The sequence below is a fragment of the Diabrotica undecimpunctata genome, chromosome 9 (assembly GCF_040954645.1).
Source record: "Diabrotica undecimpunctata isolate CICGRU chromosome 9, icDiaUnde3, whole genome shotgun sequence".
NCBI lineage: Eukaryota > Metazoa > Arthropoda > Insecta > Coleoptera > Chrysomelidae > Diabrotica > Diabrotica undecimpunctata.
Genome location: NC_092811.1, coordinates 119,820,742 through 119,847,705, shown reverse-complemented (window position 1 = coordinate 119,847,705; position 26,964 = coordinate 119,820,742). Strand labels below are relative to the sequence as shown.

Genomic DNA, 26,964 nt, shown 5'->3' with positions numbered 1-26,964 from the left:
CATTTAAGAGAGAATAATCAAGTAACAAAAATGATGAAGTAACAGGCATAGGAACAACCATAGAAAACATAAAATATAACCTGGAAAGCTTTAAACAAGATTCGACAAAGTTCTTTTATAAAATTAGAATAGCTCAGAAAATAAAAAATATAGAAACAAAGGACTTAGACCCTGAAAGTCTGTATGAGGTAATTAAAAAATATATTCATAAGGCGGCAAATGAAGCACTGGGAAAAGTTGAAAATCGGAAAAAAGGAATCCCTGAATGGTTGTCAACGGAACTAGAAGAGAAAGTTCTCAAGAAAAAACAAGCATATCACATATGGCTTCAATCCAAAGATCCTCAAGACAGAGAAATATACGCTAAATGGAATAGAGAAGTTAAAAAAGACGTGGATAAGGCGAAAAATATAAACTGGGAGGCTAAGTGTGATGAACTGGACAGATTTATGGGTGGAACAAAAGTGGCGCAAGCTTGGAAAACATTAAAACAGTTTAGGAAAAATGAGAAAAATGAAGACAACATTTCTCTCATAAAGTTAAATGAATGGGAAGAATATTATACGAAACTGCTGAAAGAGGATAGAGTAGAGTACAGATGGGAAAAGATAAGGGAATTAATAGACAACAGAGACGAAAGACAGGAAATCCCTATAATAACATTATCTGAATTGACGGAACCCTTAAAAGAGGTTAAAAACGGAAAAGCCGCAGGGCCTGGAGACATTCCCATAGAGCTGGTTAAATATGGGCCGACTGCACTTTTAGAATTAATAGTAGACCTTTTCAATAAATGTATGTGTGGAGACCAGAAATTTTCCTAGAGATTGGAATAAATCTTATATAAGCTCCATATATAAGAGAGGGAATAAAAGAGACTGTTCCAATTATAGAGGTATTAGTGTGACGAGCTCTGTGGGCCGGTTGTACGGCAGAATATTAAAGAAGAGGGTTGAAAGACAGATACAAGATATTGAAGAACAAAGCGGCTTTCGTACCGGGAGATCCTGCCTTGATAATATATTTATCCTACGACAAATAATTGAAAAGCGTGTCGAAAGAAGTAGAGAGACCCATTTGGTATTTATAGACCTTGAGAAAGCATATGATAGTGTCCCGTTAAAGAAAATGTTTGAGGTCCTCAAAAGGTCCGGATTGGATTCGACGTATATCCGAGCGATATATAAATTGTATGAAAATGCAGTTAGTTGTGTAAAAATTGGAACCAGAACCTCAAATGAATTTAAAGTCACTAAAGGCCTAAAGCAAGGATGCTGTTTGTCACCGACACTCTTTAAAATATACGTCCAAGAATCATTGAGGAATTGGAGAAATAAATGTAGATTTATGGGCATCGAAGTGGGACAAGAACCTCTGTATACATTGTTGTTTGCAGATGATCAGGTGGTGGTTGCAACCGATGAGGAAGATATAAATTATATGAATCGAAAATTATTTGAGGAATATGCCAAATGGGGGCTTACTGTAAACATAAGCAAAACAGTATATTTAAAAATTGGAGGAAATACCACAGATCTGAGGCTTGAAAACGCAGTCATAAAAGGCTGCAACCAGTATAAATATCTAGGAAGCATCATATCAGCAGATGGCAGAGTTAAGATAGATGTACAAAACCGAATAACCCAAGGGAAAAAATGCATCCGAATACTGAATTCATTACTGTAGTCTAATAAAATAAAGATGCATACCAAACTTCGCGTATACAGAGCAATTGTAGAACCAATTACCACATATGGTGCCGAATGTTGGACGATGACAAAGAATGAACGAGATAAAGTAGACGTTGTGGAAATGGATTATCTTAAAAGGTCATAACGAGTATCGAGAATGGAAAGAATCAGGAATGAGGAAATACGAAACCGTACAGGAATTAGAGATACTCTTTCAGATAGAATACAAGGAAGGCAATTACAATGGTATGGTCACGTGATGAGAATGGAGGAGAAGCGGTGGCCAAAGAAAGCCTTAATGTATGTTCCGCCAGAAAGAAGGAAAAGGGGAAGACCACCAAATTCCTGGAGAAGAGAAATTACAAAAACAATGCAATCTAGAGGCTTAGAAAAGGGAGATTGGAGAGATAGGAAAAGATGGAGGCTGAAATGCGGGAAGCGGCAATCGCCGTAGGACCCCCGTTATATGATGTGACATAGTATAATGCTTAGAGCTATTCTACTGTACTGCCTACTGTAACATCTTTTTTTCTCAGTTACATGGATACACGTTTTATACGAGTAGTAAACTATTTTTTACGGTCTAATGATCCCCATTCAGGAAGATTCTATCTTATTTTGCAGTCAAAACTTTGCTTATGTAATTTACATGTATTATTAGCACTATATCATTATACATTCTTTGTTACACAATCAGATTTTTTCTGGATTTTACGTTTTTAACCGATAGGTATCACATGGTGATTTCCTTCCAATGGAATTATATAAAATACCTGTTTCGTTTAAATTATACTCTGTTTTTTAACCAGGAGGAGTAAACTAAAAAGACAGATTCACACCCAAGAAAGTTACTAGAAAAGTCACCAAATACATCTTCTTTTTTGGGTTTGAATAATAATTTTTCGAATTCACTTCCAATATATATTATTTAGTATTTCTAATTACAATAAAAAAATGTTGGACTGTTATGAAAAAGTTGAAGAATTTTTAGAGTTTATTTATCACATTAAAGAAGAAAATCGTAAAAAGAACGTATACGAAAGCGATATATTCGTGATAAAATGGTATCTAAAATCCAATGGAATTTTACAATACTACTGTTGAAGTCGGCTTATATTCCAATACAAGCTAAAGTAATGTGCTAATAAAATTAGCATTACTTTAGTAAATCTTGATTTTAACAATAACTATTCTGCAAAACTAACCTGTTGCCTGTTTTATTTTTGCTAGCGTGGCTGTTATTTTCATTCCAGAATTATCAATTTTGATTTGTTTATTTATACATGTTTATAATGTATAAGCAAATCATGTTTTGTTTCTCATTTGAAGATATATGACCCAAATCTACCCGACATTTTTTAGGTGTAGAGGAATAATTACCACTAGTACTTGGCATCGAATCCACATTGTTATCTTAATAACACTAATATGTCGCGAAATAGTTCTGAAAAGAACTGTTTTTTATATAAATACAAATGAAATATCTAAAAATGTAAGGAATAACGCAGAAAATACAAAAAAATCGTCGATATACTTAAATATTGAATTTTAAAATTTCACAAATGTCATTAGTGTCAACATGTCATAATTTAGTGGAGTAAACTTGCCTGCGGTTGGACCAATTACAAACAAGCATTACAGCGCGGAAAATTTGAATTACTCCTCCTGGTTAAAAAACAGACCATAGTAACCACACATCGGAATATAAACAATTTTTATTGATATATTTATATTTACATATTATTTATTGACTTTTATTTACATTGAATATTTTTCTTGGTATTAATCGCAAGCATTTTTATAAACCGAAAACACATTATAATCTGGAAGCCACAGCATTAAATAAAACGTTTATTTTATTGTTGTGGTTATTTTAATCATTCTATTTAATAAAAACTCAGATGCAACAATCAGTTTCGGAACATAGTTGCTATCAAATACAGGGCACCGAGTTAAGGTATTTTACATTTTCTGACGTTCGGGATATTTCGATGACATCTAGGACATTCTAGATTTTGAGTACTTTTTCTTTTTCGACGAGGGACTTTTTTTATATGATGTAACCTCGGAAACCTTTTTTGGATGGTGCTAGGAAGGTCACCAATGGAGACACTGCGGACGACAGCCAGATGGTTGGTGGAGAGCGAGTCGTGGGTTCGAAATTAGCTTTTGGAACCGGGAATGGGTCCAACGGACAAAATAAGTAAAGATAGTGTGGGGGCCTTATAACTGGCTCCCTACATACGAGGGTTGGAAATCTTTTGATTCCAAGCCTTACTTCAAAGGACTTGTGAGTGGATGTATCTCCATAGGTTTGGTTCTTCAGTGACCGTTGAAGGACAAGGATTGTTAATGTGAGCAAATATAGCTCCAGAGAGATAAAATCACCTTTAGTTTATCGATTTATAATTACCTTATTTTTAGAGTAGAGAAGCCTCAACACGGCCCTAGCTGACTATACAGTATCAAATAATTCTTTCTAGAATTATAAAAAAGCAATAAATAAAGAAGTGATTATTCAATAATTGATTTTTTTAGATGTGGTTATATTATATGTGATTTTTGTATCATTTTAATTTAAATAAGAATTTCTTCGCTGTATTAAGATCATTATTTTCTCCATTTAGTTACTTAAGGTCTAGTGAAAAAAATATACACTACTCACAACACAACGCGTTTTATCTCATAAATTGAATCTATACGACACGGCCGAAACAACCGACAAAAGCTTGAAAACCATACAGACTTAATCCTCGTATTAGATTCCCCGCTGATTTTGATTCTATATTTTCTCTCGTTTATCTGTTCCATCTTCTAGCGGAATTAAATTCTGAGCAGCGAGGTGTGCCAGATTTAGGATCAGTGCCAAGAAAACGTTAGAGTATAAATCATATGAGAAACCAGTAAAAAGCTCGAAAATCTTAAAAAGCTTGGCACATATAAATTTTTTAATAAGACTATAAACAAGAAATGTGAAAAAGATATATATTTTATGGATTTTATTTATACTACTTTTTTACAATTTTTAATTCTTATTATCCTGTTCAATCATACAATTATAAACAAAATAATTGTTTTTTGCAGTCTGTGCACTTTGCACTTTGACAAATTGAAATTGGTCAAAACTATTAAACTGATCCTAACGAAATTTAGCATACCTTTTAGTTGTATTATAATATTTTTCTAGGCGGAGTATAAAGGCTGTAAGTTATGTTTAAGGGGTCGAAAAAAATTGTAGAAGAAACTCAATTTTTTTTCTAATTATTGGTATTTTTTTAACAATAAACAGTTTTCAATTTCTATCTATTCAAATATTATGTAAAATTAAAAAACGAAACATTTACTTTTTATAATTGTTTTGTAGGATCAATCATAATGTATCTTGAGTTATAGGTGAAAATATGGGCGCAAAAAGCAAAAATTTTCGTTTTTTTTTCAGATTTTGTTAAACAAACAATTAAGCACAAGGTTTGTGACTGGCGCATATCGTAATTATTGGTACAATGTAGCTGGTTCCTAAAAAAACTGATACGACTCTTAAAGCGTATGTTGTAGAAAATTGAACAGTGTATTTTGAAGGATAAATACTTATTATTTACATACTGTCACTGTCACTGTCAAAAAATGGCTCCACATGCTAGCAAAGAACTAAAAGCAAGAATTGTAATGAAATTAGAAGATGGTTGGTCACTATCTGCCGTAGCGAACCGTTTTAACGTAAGCAGAACAACAGTTTTTATATTAATAAAAGATGGAGAGAACAAGAAACTCTCGAAAAAAAGAAAAATTTTGGAAGACCAAAAATATCTACCGCTCATGAAGATCGTACGCTTTGGAAAGATTAGAAGAGAATTCTTTTGAATATGCGAAAATTGCAAGAATTATGTCACAGTTTCCGGGAAGAAAGACAACAACTTGGCGCAGAATTAAAGCATCGCGTCTAAAGTACCGAATTGCAGCAAAAAAACAAGCTCTTACACCACAACAGAAGCAATCAAGACATATTTACTTTAAACCATCAGCTACAAAATCAAGAATTTTAGGACAGGGTAATATTTACAGACGAGAAAATTTTTCAATCTTCTAAAAAGGGCAAACTTTGGGTGTATAGACCAGATAATAATAGATTTAATCCTCTGTATGTTGATAGATATCGACCAGCTGGTCATTTTAGCGCCAATGTATGGGGATGGATTTTATTTAGAGGAATGGGAATGATATGGCGTATTGATGGCAGGTTTGTTAGGCAGACTTATCTGAATAAGTACTAAAAACATCATGTTTTCCAGTGTAGAACAGTTGTATTCAGAAAATAATTTTATGCTTCAACAAGATAATTGTTCTTTTCACACTGCAAATATAATAAACCATTGGCTCCAGAATAACAACATCGAAACCTTACCATAGCCTAGCTACAGTCCAGATTTAAACCCAATCGAGATTGTGTGGGGGGTTTGGGAAGAGCTCTCCAAAGAAAACAATTTCATAGTTCCTTTCACGCAGATGGACCGAAGACTACAAGCTGTTATCAATGCTGATGGAGATATTACAAAATATTAATTTTATTTTTACATACCTAAATTTAGTATAGTTTTGGTCTTCCAGACCCTCACTTTCTTTAGAGAGTTTCTTGTTTCCTTCATTTTTTGTTAATAGAAAAACTGTGGTTCTGTTTATGTTAAAAGGTTTTGCTGCCTCTGATAGTGCCTAGTTATCTTTTAATTTGGTTACAATTCTTGCTTTAATATATTGTTGAGTTAAGTCGTTTGTTTTATTCTTTAATAATAATAAAAATAATAATAACAGCCCTATTTTATGTAGAAACTATCATTTATATACTCTTTATAAAATGCAGGAATTCAAAATAATATCAAAATTTAGACCTTAGGGAAAAGGGGGAATAGTGGCCGCCTAAGCAATTTGGTTTATTTATACTGCTAGATAGCTTTAAAACTTATACTGTATACGTATCCTCTTCTTCAGATGATATATCTTCTGTGGATCTTCTGTGTTCTTATACAATTTCTTTTTGGAACTATTCGCGGAGGACTGGACTCTTCGGTGTCTATTTTTCGTTTGGTTCCTTTGTTGGCTTTATTTCTCATTTGCTCTTCCTTCTTCCGCTGTTTTTCTTCTAGAAATAACTTCATTGGTGTTGATGTCATTATTTCAGAATGTTGCTACCTGTTGCTTTTGTGGTTGGATCTTTTATTTCCAACTGAGTCATCTTTTGAGCATCCTGGTAGTGAAATTATGTCAACAAAAGATACCTCAAACTTTTTGCCATGTGTCGAACTTTCTTTATTCCCCTTAACTTTCTTATTATTCTTCTCCTTATCTAATCCACTTTTTTTCTCTTAGTCTAGTGTCTTTTTATCTTTTTCTTATATGAACTTATATGAATGATTTACCTGGAGCAAAGCCAAATATTCCAGTATTATCAAAACCTTTAATGGTTTTGACTGGTATGGCTACGCGACCGTATGAACTTTTAAATACTTTAGCTATTTCAAATATCGTGATTCGCTCATGAGGATGACTTCGAAGATAATTGCCACATTCAATGTCATAGGCTGATTTTAACGACTAGTAAAAAGCTACATCCAGCGGTTGGAGTCGATGCGATGTGTCTGGACATGAGACGACAGAAATTATATGTCTCTAATGTACAGTGGCTACTGTGATTGTCGACGATTAACAAAACTGGATCATCCTTTGAAGGTTTTACAACACTGTAAAAATGCTGGAGCAATTCGGGAATTATTTGCTCATTTATGCACCCATTATCCGAGCAGCAGTAGACTGCACCAGGTGGCCCATTTTTCTTTAACTCTGGTTTCATCCTTTTGCGGGCATAAATAAACAAAGGTGGAATATAAGTTCCTAAGGCACTTACGCAGCATATAATGGTTGTTGTTTGACCTCTTTCTGCGCTTGTAATAAAGCCGACTCTCTTTTGTCCCTTTTCAGCAAGTATTTTTCCAGGGTTTTCGGACGGTTGTTATGCTTATCTCGTCTGCATTATATATTTTGGATGCCGAAAATTTATATTTATCCAATATGGATTTTAAATTAGAGAAAAATAGGTTTACTTCAGTTTTGTTAAAAGCAGATATGCGGTTAATACTTGTCGCCTCAGGTTTTCTTAATCGAATAGTTGGATTTCTTTTAAGGAAGTCGTCAAGCCAGCCTCTTCCAGCAATTTCTTTTTCTCAGCGTATTTATAAGCACATTTTTTTTTATTTCTGTGGGAGTTATCCCTTAAAAATGTTTTGATAACTTTATGACCTGCTTTGTCAAAACTTCTTCTTCTTCTTCTTTAGTAAATACAGAATTACGACCTAAAGAAGCAGCTGTTGTATCATTTCGCTTTAGTCGTAGTTGAATTGTAGATCTGAGAATTTTTGACAATTTGAAAATTTGACATTTTCAAAAATTCCTTTTTGCCAACAAAGCATCGTCATTGTTTTAGGTACAGTTTTAGTCACAGTCAATATTAGGCCGTAAATGTACATATTTCAATTACAATTTCAATTAAAAATTACAATTTATGAATTATCATATGTAATCAATTGTTTGTTATTTGTTTGTTTATTTTATTATTTGTCTGTCATAATAAATATAATATAATGTCAGATCAATCAAATACACTGTTCAAAATGATCAAATCTAACTAAGAGTCGTATCAGTTTTTTTTAGGAACCAGCTGTACATCCTGAAGTGATTCTAACAAAAAATAGACTTCTATGGAAAATGTCAGATTCAAAACTGGTAAGAGCAACTTCGTAAAAGTTAATAATTACACTTACACTTGTACCTCACAGATTCACTGATGGTGGTAGGAACGCAGTCGGATACTTTTGTGGCTAACCTCGTATAAACAGTATTTGAAAAGGGTGAACCATTATGTTGCGTTCTGCACATACGATGACCTCAATATAACAATTGGGGTCATCAGAAAGGGAAGAGAAGATATTCTGTTCAATCCAGAACTCGCTGGTTTCCCCCTTTCGCATCGGGTATGTAAATCCCCATAGAAATAATAAGCAAGACGATACGAATGAAATTCTATTTAAAAATAAGTAAAATTAGTAAACAAATTATAATAATTTAATTACAACAACTCCATATCTGCAATTTAAAATACGAGTGACAAGTGCATTAAGAAAGGTGAACGAATTAACGTAAAAACACAGCTGTTTGGAACTAAATATGGTACGATGGATATCTATACATCACACAAACAGGAATGTGCTAAAATACGATACGACAGGCAACACCAAAGTCAATTCAATAGAATACTTTTGTGTATATATAAAGGCAAACAAACCAAACAATATTATAAGTAATAAGCATAGTTACACATATCAATTAATAGTAAAATAAAATATACAATTAAACTATACAGTAAACATGCTAAAATGAATGTTTATATATACGTAAAAATTTAATTTCAAAAGTTCAAATCACGACATAAATGCGAAATAGCTAGTTCAGCACACAAAATGAATTCTTAACACTATGCATATACCAGTAAACAGTACTCGATATGCAGCAATTTAGATGAATGGTATATTGTACTTTACCCTATGAAAAGATAGACTACCGCTATCGCAAATTACGCCTTCAGCGGCGCACTGGAACTACGAAAGTTGATGATGCACATTCCACAATAGCGTCTTTCTTGGTCACAGGACCGATGCCGAGTGTCAGGTACTCTTAACCCAAACGCCCATACACATTGGTTCGAAGATAAAATTCGACTATGATTTTGTAGATATCCGTCCCTTATCTAACAGATGACTCATCTTTAGCCCTTAAAACCGCTGTGACCTTGTACATGCAAATCTCGTTTAAATATACTACGGGGAGAATCAAAACTAACAAAAAGTCTTAATATTTAATAAATGTTTATGTATCGTTGCGAAACTGCAACACATTAAACTTATTTAATTATATAATGTCACAGAAGATGCAACGAAATATATGCACAAAATAAACTATAAAATATTATAAATTAAGCTTATGTATAGTAAGTTGGAACATAGAACAGTATAGTAGTTTTTGGCGCTTTATTTAGAAGATGAATACCATAACATTTATAGTAATTAGCCTTTATGTCTAAAGTAAAACAAATTTTACTATAAGTATATTTACCACTCCTCTCATGTAACCCATTCCGTCGAGAACCGGTAAGTTTATTTCATTTGCTTTGTGTAATGAGTTCCTAGCATTGTTTTAACCCTAACCGCGTTCTCTTTTGCGAAGAATACTTGTCTGAACGAGTGCCATACAAAATTTTTAAGTCCGTTTACGGAGATAAAGGAGTTTGCTTTCATAAACTCTCGCTCGCTGCGGATCGTCAAGACGAGAAAGTTAAAGAGAAACTTACTCCAATGACACGACATGCACGTTGAAGCGGATTGTGGCTGCGGGAATTAAAGGAGGGTGCTTTCAGAAATAAACACTGATGGTTTTGTGTCAAATATGTTTTCTTCCGTATAAACAATCGTACAGTAAGTATAGTACATCTAGAAAGTAATAGAAATGAAAAAAAGTAATGACAGACACTTTTAAATAATATATTTGTCACCGAACATTAGTTCGATGTAATAATTCCGAAATCGTTTTTTTTTAATGATCTAGAAATAATTTAATCTGCTTAAGGATATACTAACATTTGCAAAACCTAAAAACTCACTACAAGTAAAACAGACAACAGTTTTTAATTCTAACAACAATATAACCGACTTTAACCCCTTCAGTACCGCGTTTTTTTTTCAGCAAACGAAAAAATATTTTTTACCTAAAATGTACTTAAAACAGTTCATATAACACTTTTTTGACATTAAAAAAAATATAACATGTACCGGGTGGTCCAATAAGCCGATCTCTCGGCTATATATCAGAAACTATTCATGTTATAACTTTAGGAGAAAAAATTCCTTAGTAAAAGTGGCCAAGAGAAATCGCTGGAAATAACTTTCAAGTTTCTGGGTTAACCGCTAGGGGGCGTAACCTTTGAAGAAAAATTTGAAAACCAGTTTTTTTTGTAATATGCCCAATTATACCAAGTGTTAAATAAGTAAACTAGAAAAAGGCCTAAATTCCGCACAAAGTTGTTCAAGTACTTTTTCTTTTATTTTTTCAAATAAAGGGTGGGGTAGAGTGGGAAAGTATTTGTGGATAAATACCTATAACTTTGGTTTGGATCAACCGATTTTAACGAAATGAGTGTCATTAGAAAAAGTGTAGATGATTTAATTTACATCTACTATAAAACAATTGCATTTATGTTTAATTGTCATGGGTAGAGGGTACTTTCGAATAGAAAAAATTAAAATTTGTTTTTTTTTTTAATGTTTAATGGAAACACCAATTTATTGTAAATTATAATGGAACTGGATTAAATTCGTAACAAAATGGCGCAAACCGCATGTTGATAGCTTTTGTCGAACTATAATAGTATATTCAACTTTTTGTATTCGTTGTCATTTCTACCTTTTAATATTCAGACTCTCTTCCATCATCTGCAATATTTTATCTGTCATCCATTCTTGCTTCTTTTCTCTTTTTGATTTTGGATATTCATGCGAAATTGTGGTAATAGATGTCTTCATTTCTTCTTTCTTCGTCTTCTGTCACTGTTCTTCTATGCCTCAGAAGTGTGTTTAACTATTTTCGCAAAATTCTTATTATTCTCTGTTTTTACTTTTTTCTGGATGTCATTTTCTTTTAGTAGTCTTATTATCTTAGGCCTCATTTTCTTATGAATTATTTTGAGTCGTATGTTGATATTTGCAACCAATAGACTAGGATCTGAGAAGACATCTGCGCCTTGATATGTTTTTGTCGAGGTGATCGAATTTCTAAACCTTTTGTTTATGTTGATAAAACCAATTTGGTTTCTTATGAGTTTCCCTGGGGTATTAACGGGTGCTTTCCATGTATAAAGCCTTCTTGGGTGTAATTTAAAAAGTGTATTTGTTACAACAGTATCCGTCTCTTGGCAGAATTGGATCAGTTTTTCTCCTCCTCAGGACTTACAGATAGACACTGTTATACAGATCGTCGAGAAATTTGTCGACTGTCACGAAAAACGACGTCTCAATCACAGTAACCCCGAGGCCATCCAGCTCCTCGACAATGTGAATTTGGTCAGAAGACTCAAGAGGAAGAAGCCTTTCGAGTTGGTGAAGTAATCGTATAAAGCAAATGTGTGACAAATGTGTGTAAGAGTCTAAGGATCGCAAGTGAATAGGTCTCTAGTTTAAATTTTCTGGTTAGTAATTTAAGTTAGACAAAAACTGCTGATTGATCTTTACAGATCTTTACAGAAAAAAATGCTTCCCATTAAATGGACTTAGTTAACTTACTGCTTACTTAGTAAGTCTTACTGTCTCTACCTTTTTTTGTATGATAATTAGACTTCGGCAAATATGCATATTGCATATTTTGCATATTGTGCATATTTTATGCAAATATTTCATATTTTGGCATATTTGTATAAAAGTTTGCATAAAGTGCATAAAAGTTCAGATTTTTATACTGTATTTGAAAATTTTTAAACATACCAATTTATTTCAATTCTTGTATAAAATTTTGTAGTCATTTTAATCAAGAAATGATCTGAGTACGTAATCTCTACAGGTACAAAACATTTACAATTTCAAAGAAGATCAATTTAAGTAGCCCTCAACATTCTTAGAAAATCTCGGTCACTGAGGCATTCAGTTATTGGATAATCGCTAAGGGTTCGCTCATTTGCATTTTATGATCTAATCCCCAAATCTATCTACAATTTATTGTATCTTAACAGCAGGTAAACGGCTAATAGTTTTGTTCCTAATTTAGGGATTTTCCAAAATCTCCCAGTTTATTGAATTAGGTACCTAAACATTTCTAATTTGATGCTCAGATTTGTAAATCATTTTTTTTTTATATTCAAAGCGTAAACACTCATTGTGCGTAAAAAAAGGAAGATTGTGATTTTATAATGCCTAAAACAACCAGTGCTTCAACTTGGATTAAACCTTATAAAGAGCTGTCTATGGATATGGGAAAAATCTACTGTTCAGTCTGTGGCAAAATTGTAAGTATCTAATATTTTCTATTAAATATCTAATATTTCATACATACAGGGTGTTTCCAAATGACACTTACAACGTTTGACTGTAGATACTTCTCGAAAAATTGAACAAAACGATATAGTTAATGAGGGGTCAAACTTATTTACTTTTCGAGATACAGGGTGTTAAAATTAAAAAAAATTAAATTCTTTTAGTTAATAACAACAATAACTTTAAAACCAATAAACGTATTTACTTGAAATTTAGTACTCGTAGGTTGTTTTTAAATGAAAAATAGCTTCCTTTAGTGAGAAAAAATTGTCCATGGTACAATACAATGGTGTGTATTTTAAAAATATTTTTCCCAGATTTAATACATGTTACTTGTGTAGCGCATGGATTAAACAGAGTTGCAGAGGAAATACGAAAAAAGTTTCCTCTTGTAAATACCATGATATCCAGTGTCAAAAAAGTATTTCTTAAATCTCCTATAAGAATTCAACTTTATAAAGAAATGCTACCTAACATTCCTCTTCCACCACAACCTATTTTAACGCGATGGGGAACATGGTTAGAAGCAGCTAATTTTTATGCAGATCATTTTGTTAAAATAAAGAACATAATTGATACGTTAACAGATGAAAGTTCCCAATCTCTTTTGGATTCTAAACAAACTTTTCAGAGTAACTTGCTTCAACAAGAACTTCAACTCATTTATAAAATCAAATTTTAGTTTTGTTCAAAAAACAATTACTCAGTTAGAATTACCAAAACTGTCATTGTTCGAAAGTACAGCATTAATAAAAGAATTTGCGTCATGTTGTCGGAACGTTAGAGGTAATATTGGAAAAGATATTTTAAAAAAATTTGAAGCTACTATGGAAAAAAATAAAGGTTACCATATTCTTTCTGAAGTAGTCAGTGTTCTAGCTGGAAATATTTCGGAAACAATTAATTTAGAACCAAATGTTTTGGTTAGTTTGAAAAATGCTCCCGTTACATCAGTTGATGTTGAACGAAGTTTTTCCATATATAAATATATGTACTCAGACAGAAGCCACAAGTTTTTGTTAGAAAATTTTGAACACCACTTGGTCATTTATTGTTACCATAATTCTAAATAAGTTTATTCATACTTAAAAATGATGTAGTTACTTAAAATAAATGTAAATCTTAATGAATAGTAGGAAATATTTAGTTATGTACACTTTTTTTTTTAAATAAAATTGTTACTATTTTACGATTTTTTTATTTATTTGTATGCATATTTTGTAAAATATTTGCATATTTTCGGGTAAACACGTGCATATTTATGCGCATATTTTCTACATTTTTATTTGCATATTTGCCGAAGTCTAATGATAATTAATAAACAATATACATATTTATTTGAAAACCAGAATTTACGAACAGTGTATCCTCCCTATACTCACATATAGTTCACAGACGTGGACACTCACCAAGTCTAATATGGATAACATAGTAAAAGCACAAACAGCGATGGAAAGATTAATGCTCGGGGTGAGACTTATAGACAAAAACAAATGGATTAGAAGCAAAACGAAAGTAAAAGACGCAGGAGAACCATGCTGCCAAATTAAAATGGAGCTTCGCAGGACTAAAGGATAAGAGATGGAACCACGAAATACAACAATGAAGACCATGGTTAGGAAAGAGAAGCAGAGGAAGACCAGAAATAAGATGGGCTGATGACATTAAGAAGATCGGAGGACACAACTGGAAGCAAGTGGCACAAAATAGAAAACACTGGATTAATTTGGGGGAGGCCTATGTCCAAAGTTGGATTACTTAAGGCTGAAGAAGAAGAAGAAGAATACATATTGAGGTTTACGGTTCCGTTAAAAATTTAGTCTTTTGAAAGAGTTACTCCACCAAAATGTTTAACTGCGCCAAGCTATCCAGCTAAAGTGACATTTTAACAACATTAATGAGTTATATTTTGGTAAAATGTGTTATTTCATACATTTGACACAGTTATTTTTTAACGAAAAAACAGTAGTCATTTAATATCTTTGCGTGTTTTTTTGTATAACCGGCCGAATTTAGATTGCCTCGCCCATGATAAATAGGTTCGCCAAAAAAGGAAGGAAAACATATACGCTGCGGATCACATCACTCTTGCTAGTTATTGCGTGTTCGACAAGTTCTTCCATACATATTTAAAGAGCTTCTGAAAAATTAATACGTCCCTTCAGACCGACTGGTCCTTATCCATGTCGTTGTGCGCTCCCGTCACGTTCGCCGGATCCTTCGTTTATAAATACGTGAATGAGTAAAAAAGGAACAAGCTCATTTTGTGTCGAACATCTGTCAAGCGAGACAAGCATTATTGAATCTTGGAAATCTGGGTCTATCAATTTGTTTCCAGTTGCGAAACCTGAATGACAATAAACACGGCATTAAGTGGTCGTTAAACAATTCTTCTGGCATGAGAATAAGAGAAACGGGAATATATACATCGTTTCAATACAATATATATATTTTTTTATTGTTACATCGCATGTTTACAATCTACTCTATATATAGAGTAATAAGTAAATAGTCTGTAGGTAAATTAACCTAAGTTAGGTACTCTAAGTATTATTGCGGTAGGTCTTCTGGCCATACTCTCTTTAATCTTCTTCCGGCAAGTGGTTGGGTGAATAAATTATTTATCAGTTCGTTGTTGTGATCAGTGGTGCGATTTTTATATTTTTCTGAGTGATTCTTTATTATATCCTTAAGTAATAGGATGTGCAGATCATTCAAAATGCCTGAAGCATATAGTTCCATGAAGGTCACCATTAATCAAGAAAACCTAAAGAGAGCTTGGAACAAAGATGTTTGGCCAAAGGGTGCAGTGGTATCTAAGTTTTTTGTGAAGAGGAGGATGCCAATGTAACTGGATCCTCTTCAAAAAGTATTAAATTTAAAAATTGTTTAAATGTCATTCACTATAATGCTCAATCGTTACGTAACTCTTTAGTTCTGCTTAATGATATTTCAGCTGATTGTTTGTGTCTTAATGAGCACTGGCTTTTACCTGATGAGCTACATACTGTCAATATTAAAGGCTATCGTATGGTTTCTGGATTTTGCAGGACGGTCAAGTCTCATGGAGGTGTAGGTATATATACTAGGAATAACGTAAGTTTTAATCATTTGAATCTTGAAAATCTCTCTTCTGAACAGCATTGTGAGATTACAGGTATTTTATTGAATAAATCTAATGTGCAGCTTATCACTGTCTATCGTACTCCAGATAGTGATTTAGACAAATTCTTTACCATTATGGCTAAAGCTCTTAAAAAAATTAATGTCCATAATCCTGCTATAATTACGGGTGACTTTAATCTCCATTTTAATGAAACAGATATCAGAGCTTTAAAACTCTGTAATTTTTTTAGATCTTACAATATTACAAAAAAAGTTAAATTTAATACTCGAGGTAATAGATGTCTTGATAATGTTTTCACAAATATTGATGGTACCACAAAACCTGTGGATCTCACTCACACATCTGACCACAGAGGTATTTCCTTTCAGATAGCTTACTCATCCACAAATTGTGCAACCAGAGTTTGTTATAGACCTATCACAGATGAAGGACTCTTCAATCTGAACCAGATTCTGCTAAATTGCAACTTTAATTTTGTATACAATGATAATTTGGATATTAATTTAAAATTTAAAATGCTAATTGATGTGTTATTAAATTCCATAAATATCTCTTTTCCAGAAAAATCGAAATTGCTGAATAAAAACAATCCAGGTAAAAAAGTAAACTGGTTCAATGACACTTTGAGAAAAATGCGTGAGAGACTTCAATTTACTATAGCAATAAATAGAAACGATCCCATTGCTGCACCTAGAAGTACCATTATCAAACTTAGAAAAGAGTACAGGGAAGCCATCAAACTTGCAAAAATTAATGCAAATGATAGGTTTATAAAAAATTCTGGCAACTCTCAACAAGCTATGTGGAAACTAATTAATGGTAACAAACATAAAAATGTTTTCTTCACTGATAATTCCAAACTCAATGCAGATAGTTTTAATAGCCACTTCTGCTCAACTGCTGAGAGAGTAATAAATGAACTTGAGGTTCCTCAGCTAACTCTTGATGACTATTTAAAGTGTATACCACAGAAAAATATCCTGTGTTTTAGCTTTCAGCCAGTGAACTTTAGTGAAGTTGACTTAGCTATTACAGAAATAAAAAATAGTAACAGCAAAGATCCTGATGGGTTTAACACAAAAATTATTAAAACAATAAAAGATATAATTGTTCAACCTCTAACAATTTTAATAAATCAATCAATATCTTGTAATACTTATCCTCAAGTTTTCAAAACTGCAAAGGTAGTACCTCTGTTTAAGAATAAAGGCTCTATTGATGATTATAACAACTATCGACCCATTTCTTTGTTGCCCATTTTATCGAAAGTTTATGAACGAATTTTAAAAAATCAAATTATTCTACATTTTGTATCTAATAAACTGTTTGCCATAAACCAGTACGGATTCCGAAAAAATAAAACAACAACTTTAGCTATTGATCATTTCACTAGTAATGTTTTGGAAGGGTTTGAAAAATATCTTGATACTCTTGCATCGTTTTTAGATCTTACTAAGGCTTTCGATTGTGTCACACATAGTATTTTGCTTAGAAAACTTCCTTATTATAATTTTCATAGTGATGCTATTCAACTAATTGATTCATATCTATCAAATCGTGATCAATATGTTCACTTCAACCAGTGTGATTCTCAAAAACAATCTCTGTTGTTTGGTGTCCCTCAAGGCTCGGTTTTGGGTCCAGTATTATTTCTTATCTATATTAATGATCTAGTGTACTCTCAAAATGAAACAGTTAACACTGTTTTATTTGCTGATGACACTACTTTCTATACAAGCTATCACCCTTCTGAATTCGACATCCTTGATTACCAAACATCTGAAAAAAACTTATTCAATTGGTTTTTAACTAACCGTCTTTCTTTGAACAACTCTAAATCACAAAGTGTTAATTTTACACTAAGAAATAACACTTGCGTTGAAAACGCTGCTCTACCACAATGTGTAACCGGAGCGAAGTTTCTGGGGATATATTTGGATGCAGGATTAACCTGGGAACAACATATAGTTATTCTATCGAAAAAGCTTTCCCGACAACTTCCAGGTCCCGTACAGGTGACTTCCAGGGAAACTATTTTAACAGCCTATCATAGTAATTTTCATTCTCATCTGACATATGCTATTCTCTCCTGGGGTCACTCTTGTCACATTGATAAAGTGTTTGCACAACAAAGAAAGTGTGTTCGTATTATCTCTGGGCTCTGTTATAGAGCAGATTGTAGAAACTCCTTTAGAGCTTTACAAATTGTGACTTTACCTGGTGTATATATTATGCAGTGTCTGTTGCACATTAAACAAAATCTTAGTCAATACAATGCGCATGTAGATTTTCACAAGTATCCCACCAGATTTAATAATAATCTTATACCAGAATTTAGCCGTCTTGAGAGATCCAGAAATGGTTCAAGGTATTTAGCCATAAAATTCTATAACTTAGTACCAGCTAGAATAAAAGCTCTTAATTTTCATCAGTTTAAGGCGAAAATTAAGAGTTACCTTATAGTGAATGCCTTTTTTACGTATGAGGAGTATTTCACCTCCAATTTTAATTTGTTGTAATTGTTGTAAGTATATTTTAAAACACTGTATTTATGTTTTGTGTTTATATTTATGTGTTTATTAACTATATTGACATATTTTTTCTTTGACTTGTAAAAAATACTTTTGTATTGATGTATTACCAATAAACCATCTATCTATCTATCTATTGTGAAGTGTTTGGTTAGATACATACCACGGAGCTTTACTTATCACACGGAGTATTTTGGATTGGAATGTTTGAAATATATTCGTATTTGAAGGTTCACTACAGTCCAATAGTTTTATTCCATATGCCCAAACTGGTATGAGTATAGCTTTGTACAGAAGCAGTTTATTTTCAAGAGATAACTGAGGCCTTTTGTTAAATAGCCAGTTCATATTTTTTAGTTTAAGATCTAGTTGTTTCCGTTTAGTTTTAATGTGCGTTGTCCATATAAGTTTTTCATCCAGGTGCAATTCCAAGTAATTGACAACTGGTCTTATAGGAATGGGAATATTATTAATATAAACTTGTGGACATGCAGATTTTCTTGTTGTAAAAGTAATTTGTACTGATTTGCTAGCATTAACACAGATCTTTCATCGCTTAAGCCAGTTTTGTAATTGGACTAAATGATTTTGTACTTTTTGTGAGAGCTAATGTAGCTAAGAAGGTATAATTACTGGTTGAAACGTCTGCTGTAAATATCAGATACAGAAATGGGCCCAGAACACTACCGCCCAGAACACTACCCTGAGGTACACCAGATTGTATGATGTGGTAATTTGAGTAGCTGTCTTCAATTTTGACTTGAAAGTAACGGTCAGTAAGATAAGATTTTAGTATAAAGTAAAGTTGGTCTGTTAGGTGTAATTTCAGTTTGTAGAGGAGACCTTTATGCCATACTCTATCAAATGCCTGTTTTATATCTAGAAACACTCCAGCGCAAAACTTTTTCTCTTCGAGAGTTGTTTTAATTATATTTAGTATTATGTGTCATTGTTGGATGGTTGAGTGTTCACGTCTAAACCCGAATCGGTGTTGTGGTATAACTTCGTTTATGGAAACAACTTGCTCGATTTTATGTAATAGTAGCCTTTCTAATACTTTCGAAATTATTGGGAGTAGGCTTATAGGGCGATATGAATTTGCTTGCGTTGCGGGCTTACCAGTCTTCGGAATCATAGTAACTTGAGCAAATTTCCATTGTATTGGAAAGTATCGAAGACTTAGTATGCTATTGTATATTATTGTTAATAACACCACTGCTTTTCTCGGTAGGTTCTGAAGTAATTCTCCTGTTATTAAACCATAGCCAGGAGCTTTCTTAGGTTAACATTTTTATTTGTTATCGAACCTCTGTCGGAGTAAATGTTGTCGGAGGAAGAGATAATTGACATGGAGTTTCCAGGTACATTCTTATATCATCATATTCATCGTTATTAGTATAAGGTGCTACTCAATACAATATAATTAGAAAAATATCGATAAAACAATTATATCCGAAGAATAAAACAAACCTTTACGTTTCAGACGACAATTTTAGAAATATTTCTTCCTCTCTGAGATCTGTAGTATTATGTGATTGATTGTGAGCATAGGTAGGAAATTGTCTTTTTACGTGACTTTTGATTGGTCACTAAAAGGTTTAGTAGGCTATGAAACTTAAGTTCGCTCTTTGTTTTGCCAAATTGTAAACATACTACCAGCGAAAATTAGGTCAACGTTTACCCCAGTAAATTTACAACAAAGATAGTAGTATTAAATATGCATGAAGCCATTGTACATCAAAGGCCATTTGCTTTGCTAGAGGTATAGTCTGAACATGTTTCAATAGAAAACATGCTAATGCATTTAAGGCATAAAAAATATAATACGAAGAAAAGTGAAAAACTTTTATTTTAAAAAACAGTTCCGAACTGAAAAGCATTCTCGATAATCCCTGTTCTTATAATATGGAGTTTCACACCACTATACAGGGTATTTAATGAGTGATGACTATTTTTATTTCGAAATCGCTATGAAATAAATAAACTGTATAAAAAGAAAGAATAAATAAATAAGTATTCATTCCACATCATACGTATATATAATATTCGTATACAGGGTGAACTACAAAAGAAAATTACGATTTTCACATTTTTTAAATGTACTAGAAACTAAGGCTTTAATAGCCCTACATTTTATTTTTTTTATATTAGGTACATTTATAATACCCTTTCATTTTTATGAAGCCTTTCCTATACCTAATCTCATTAATTTTCAAAATATTTTTAGTTTTCATGAAATTTCGCGAATACCTTAAATTTTTGTAAGCGACTAAAAGGCCGCTTGTATCAGTTAACAGCAGTAAAACAGTAGGCTTTAAAAATTGATATAATTATCTTTTTAATCGGTCTGTAAAAATCCTCCGTAAACATAAAATGCATCCCTACCGATTTTGTTTTTTTTTTTCGATTATTTGCTCTTTGGAGATAAGGTCTATAATTCTCTTTCCTTATTTCGTCCTATTATACAAACAAAATATCTATTGATTTCTTATTGACACAAAATCTACGTCATCTTTTAAAATTTTAATCTTTACTACTTATCTCTAGGTACAATCGCTTATAAATAAATTTTTATATTAAGAAAAACCCGAAACCATATTTTAATTTTCAATGTTTATGGTTTCGTAAAACTCGTATACCTATATTTGTTCTTTCAAATCTATTAAGGATTAACAGTTCTTGAAATCACTTTAAAATACTACGACGCACTTTTTACTGGAGTACAAAAATATCTTTATTTATATCTTAATTCTAAAACAGATGCCTGTATATATAATTTTTAAAAGATTTTTCTAAATTTATAAATCAAGAATCATCACTATATATATATATATATATATATATATATATATATATATATATATATATATATATATATATATATATATATATATATATTATTATGTTAATATTTTTTTTAATTGATTAATTGAGTAAATCAAAAACATAATTTATTTGTTCTCAGTGAAAAATCTCCTTATATTAACCTATGTTGTGTGGGTCCAAAGATTTCCTAGTTGTCCTTTACCGGGATAGAGAAAAAAGGATAATAATAAAAATAGTATGTTACAAAAATTTGGTATTCTTTATTTTATTTAAAGAAGAATACAACAATTATCAAATTTTGCCGTTATCTAATCAATCAGAGTAAATGAATACAATAAAATTTACACAAAAAGAATATTTTAAGTCTTCTTGAAGACAAAACCAATTTAAAGCCAATTTCAATGAATATCTTTAAAACTTTTTATCGTTATGATTTTTCAATATTTAATTTATTGCGAAAACAAAACTTGAAACATTTTACAAAGAAGTCTACTCTTGAGTTAAAATGATAACGACAATGATGTCATCAAACTTCATTAACAATTATAAAATTTTCAATTCTGAACAGAAAATCACTGACCTTTCCTTCGTAGATTGTATTTGGACCATACCCAGAATCGCTCCACAGCAATTTGATCTGCCACTATTCGCCTCGGCTTTCTTCTTTTCGTATCTGCAATCCTCCTGCAGCGACTGTACGAAACACCTGACTCAATTCTCCAACAATTAACACTTGAAATTTAATTCTCCAAAACACTCAGCTACTTCTCAATGACACAAGGACCTCTTTTTGTCAACTTGGTACCGCCAAACTATTTCCTACGTATTCCAGAAACTGCCCACTTTAGATCCAAGAATATCTTTTCATCGACTTGTAATCTCCTTCCCCAATTCTGCTAACTTCCTTTCACAATGCCCGTATAAAAAATTCACGAACACACCCTCTATCGAGACGCGACCTTTCCTTTCCATGATCAAAATAACAACTGCCACTTTCTCTCATACACCGACTATCAATTCTCCCATACAAAAAAAAACTGTCCAATCAAAAGGCTTTATTTTGTTTACAATCATTAAGAAAAAAACCCCATTTACTGTTTCCAGAGAAACTAAAATTTTTGTTTTAAAACTGGCTTTCCCTTTGGTTACAAATACATAATTCATTCCTATAACAAAAGGTTAATTACAATATCTTAATCCTAGGTCATGTACAAACAATGAAGAGATTATAATGAGTATGAGCTTTCTAATTCTATATAAAAAGATTTTACCTGCGAGTGTTTAAAAATCAGTTGTTGACAGGCAAAACTTTCTGTTAATCTAATCTTATCTTAATCTGATACATAAATTTTGTTTACCGGGATGTCTTGAAAATTTATTTAAATGGTCTATTTAATAATTTTTATTTTTCTCTTTGGCTGAGAAAAAGAAGTATGGACAAAATCCCCGCCTTTGCGTCTGATAATATTACTAAAACTATGCAGATTTTTCTTGGTGTAAAACATTTTCCCTGTATATTTCTTCTTCTTAATCTATGTCCTATATCCTAAATTATTTTCTACTTTGTGCTTTCCCATTTTATTCGTGATATTTGTATACATCGTGGATATTGTAAATTCCTCGGATCTTTTCCGAGTCCACGTGTTTCAGCACATAGCTGTTTATTCCATTTTCATTATTGATAAAATAAATCATAACAATATATATATATATATATATATATATATATATATATATATATATATATATATATATATATATATATATATAACGTTCTGAAAAATTTCCGCGGTTAGTACATTAAACCTAGACCTAAGATTAATGCTATTACAAGAATTAATATTAAATTCAACACTCTTCCGGGTTGAACCGCGACAAGATTTCGACATCCTCTTCGATGTCATCGTCAGAGCTTCCGAAGTTTCAGTCTCACGAGCCACTAAACACGACTACACTGATCAATACTCAATGCATAACTGATGCTGGGAATATAGGACGGGCATTTATACCGCCGATGGTGACGTGGCTTGGGTGGAGGTTGGCGTGGGGGACAGCATAGGGATTGGCGCGAACATTTCTAATAGTAGGATTTTGATTTACGCGTGGAGCGGATGGTATTTTCTTTATGAAAGGTCTCCAAGTCGAAGGTAACCGTATGAAGCGGATGGGGGCTATGGTTCTGGAGAGTTTTTAAAATCAATTTTGTGACCTGTATGATGACGGTGTTGACCTAGAGCTGAAATTGAGTCTGAATTGTGAACAGAAATGGAATGTTCATAAATCCTATTTTGGATTTTACGATTTGTTTGGCCTATATAGAATCGGGGGCAGTCTAGTCTGCACAAGGAATTTGATAAACTCTTAGATGAGGGCTTTTTTTAACCAGAGAGCTCTACTTGCATTAATGACTGAATTAATTTGTGAAGCGGGATGATGAGACTTGGCATGCAAGTTACGATTGGTATGGGTGGATTTTCGAGAAACAGAGTGATGAAAAACTTGGGATTGGTTTTTCTTTATAATAACGTCGTGAAACGGTAGGGATAAATCACTTTCCACCTCCATCGTGAACTGGATACTATGATGTATACCATTCAGATGGGTTTGTAAAGACACCAAAGCATCCCTTCTATGGGGCCAAATGACGAATGTATCGCCAACATATCGTAGCCAACATGTAGGTTTTAGCATTGATGTGGATAGTGCTCGGATATGGAAGTCTTCTATAAAGATATTGGCAATTACTGGAGATAGTGGGGAGCCAATTAATGAGAGATACGTGGTCTTGCTGGATACTGTATTTAGTTTTCAGAATGTTTAAAGTTTCGTCTATAGGGAATTGTATACGAAGTTGGAAGACAAGAAAACAATTTTTGACGAATGATAAAGTTTTTTCGGCGAAAAGTTGTAGAGTTTTGGCCAATGGTTGTGTAGGGCAGTTGTGCAGCTAACTAAATATTTAGTATATATAGATAAAAAAATTATGAATATAATTTTCCAAGTTTAGTGAACAATGTGTTCTTTCTGAATTATACTTATAAACTATATTCTGAAATCATGATAAAAATACATATATAATGTGAATTATAACACCCGGTGAAATAAAGCGTCCATTATAAACAATAATTCAATACACTACTATCATTACAATACATAATATTGTTATAACATTATAATTTATAGAAGACAAATTTATTTTTACTATATATTGATAATTCGAATATAATTGCTTCAGTTCGTGAAGCTCTATCCATTTCTTTTGCTAATATCGTAAATAATAAATGATAGTCAATTTATTCCAAAGGGCTGCTCGAAAGGTGAATTTAGAGTTACAATCTCTGACACGTTTAGAGAAATTACTACACCTAGTAATTTATAACCTTGCACTACAGCTTTTGTTTCGCAAATGCATTGCGAGAAAAGTGGAACTCAAAAGCCAAACAAATCCCGAGTGGATTTAATATCTCGAGTGGAAATAATTTATTCAATATATGTAGTATTCAAGAATCGTTAACGGGTTAGAACTTCCGGATTGCGAAAGCAGAAGCCGTGCATACATCGTACAGTTTGCATTTCTAATTTCATACTTACATATATGAAAGGAATTTGGAAAGAATCGATCATTGCCCTGTGACAGAAACCCATATATCTCGATTAGAAACTAGACAACTAGAAGTCTTATAACCGGGAAGGTAAAAAAAAATATAAAAGAAGTTGATGGAAACATTTTCTAGCTGCTATAGTAGAATTTGCAAAGAAAATAACAGAAATGGTTTAAATGGGTTATAGTCCAGTCGTCAGAGACGAAAATGCCACTGAACCTTTAAAAATCATACAAACAAGCTGAATTGTGTTAAGAATGTCAATTTTTAGACCCCAAAAACGATGCAAAAAAGTTTACCCTACCATCAGGCTTCCCCCTAAAAACCCACTCGTAGAAGTGGAAAAACGAAAAACCTCGATTTATTAACAATTTGTACGTCTTGGAAAAAAATGTTTCAAACAAGAAATGTAGCTGAGATAATTTTAAACAAAAACGTTTATTAGCATCTTTTGTGTAGAATGAACCACGTTTGAAGCGACCGGTGAATTTGATTATCGGTTGCGCGCGCGTAATAAATTTTTTGGACTGGACTATATAAAAGCTTTATTTTCTTTTTTTTTTATATGTTTCTTCAATACAATTCTCGATATTATTGATCTCGTTGTAAAACTCCGGCTATTGGTTGAAGTTGCATATTTTTCCAGGATTGTTATGATTTTGTTATGGGCTTCTCTCTTTTTTTCCTCTGCATTTTCCTATCCCCGCTCTGTACAGGGTGGTCCAATAAGCCGATCTCTCTGCTATATATCAGAAACTATTCATGTTATAACTTTAGGAGAAAAAGTTCCTTAGTAAAAGTGGCCAAGAGAAATCGCTGGAAATAACTTTCAAGTGTCTGGGTTAACCGCTAGGGGGCGTAACCTGTGAAGAAAACTTTGAAAACCAGTTTTTTGGGAAATATGCCCAATTATACCAAGTGTTAAATAAGTAAACCAGAAAGAGACCTAAATTCTGCATAAAGTTGTTCAAGTACTTTTTTTTTATTTTTTCAAATAAAGGGTGGGGGAGAGTGGGAAAGTATTTGTGGATAAATACCTATAACTTTGGTTTGGATCAACCGATTTTAACGAAATTAGTGTCATTAGAAAGAATGTCGAAGATTTAATTTACATCTACTATAAAACAATTGCATTTAGTTTTAATTGTCATAGGTAGAGAGTACTTTCGAATAGAAAAAATTAAAATTTGTGTTTCTTTAAAATGTTTAATGGAAAAACCTATTTATTGTAAATTATAATGGAACTGGATTAAATTCGTAACAAAATGGCGCAAACCGCATGTTGATAGCTTTTGTCGAACTCGAGATATGAATAAAAACGCATAAACATAAGTAAGTATAGTATTGACTCACCCTTTATTATAACTTAAAATTAAATATGTGAAAGATCATACAAATATCTCAATCATTAAAATTTAATGTCCAATTAAATGTTCAAATTGTTTTCCATCGTTGTCCACACAAAGATGTAATCTTTCGCGCGTAGACATAACAGCTGCTCTAATCTCAGCTGTTGATATACTATTTATTGCGTTTATAATGCGCTGTTTCATGTCATCTCGCGTGGTTGGTCGAGTTTGGTACACTAAGTCCTTCAATCTTCCCCACAGATAAAAGTCCAGACATGTTAAGTCTGGAGATCTAGCTGGCCATGAAAATATACTTCCCCTTCCAATCCATTTATTTGGATAACTTGCATATAAATAATCACGAACTCGTCTGGAAAAGTGCGCAGGACACCCGTCATGTTGTAATATCATATCTCTTCTTGTTTGTAAGGAAATATCTTCCAATAAAACAGGCAACTGATTTTCCAGAAAATCCAAATATGTTTCACCATTTAAAGTTCTATCAAAGAAATATGGACCTACGATCTTTCCATCAACTATACCACACCAAACATTAAGACATCTATCTTGAACCTGCACCTCATGTATCCAGTGCGGATTTTCTTCGGCCCAATAATGCATATTATGCAGATTAACACCACCCGCACTATTAAACGTAGCCTCGTCTGTCCACAAAATCACTGACATGGTGTGCGGTTGTTCTTCTAGCAGACCTAAC

At 32.5% G+C, this 26,964-nt stretch overlaps 2 protein-coding genes across 3 annotated transcripts in view; one reads left to right on the top strand and one right to left on the bottom strand.

The window, feature by feature from the left end:
- Positions 1-26,964, bottom strand: part of MCU (mitochondrial calcium uniporter) — a 507,649-nt gene that overhangs the window by 231,908 nt on the left and 248,777 nt on the right. The window lies entirely within an intron of this gene.
- Positions 15,531-26,964, top strand: part of jv (javelin) — a 129,075-nt gene continuing 117,641 nt past the window's right edge. Inside the window, exons 1-3 of the mRNA XM_072543364.1 lie at positions 15,531-15,658; positions 15,862-16,103; positions 16,500-16,985. Coding sequence (XP_072399465.1) covers positions 15,531-15,658; positions 15,862-16,103; positions 16,500-16,985 — 856 coding nt within the window. The remainder of the gene's footprint in view (positions 15,659-15,861; positions 16,104-16,499; positions 16,986-26,964) is intronic.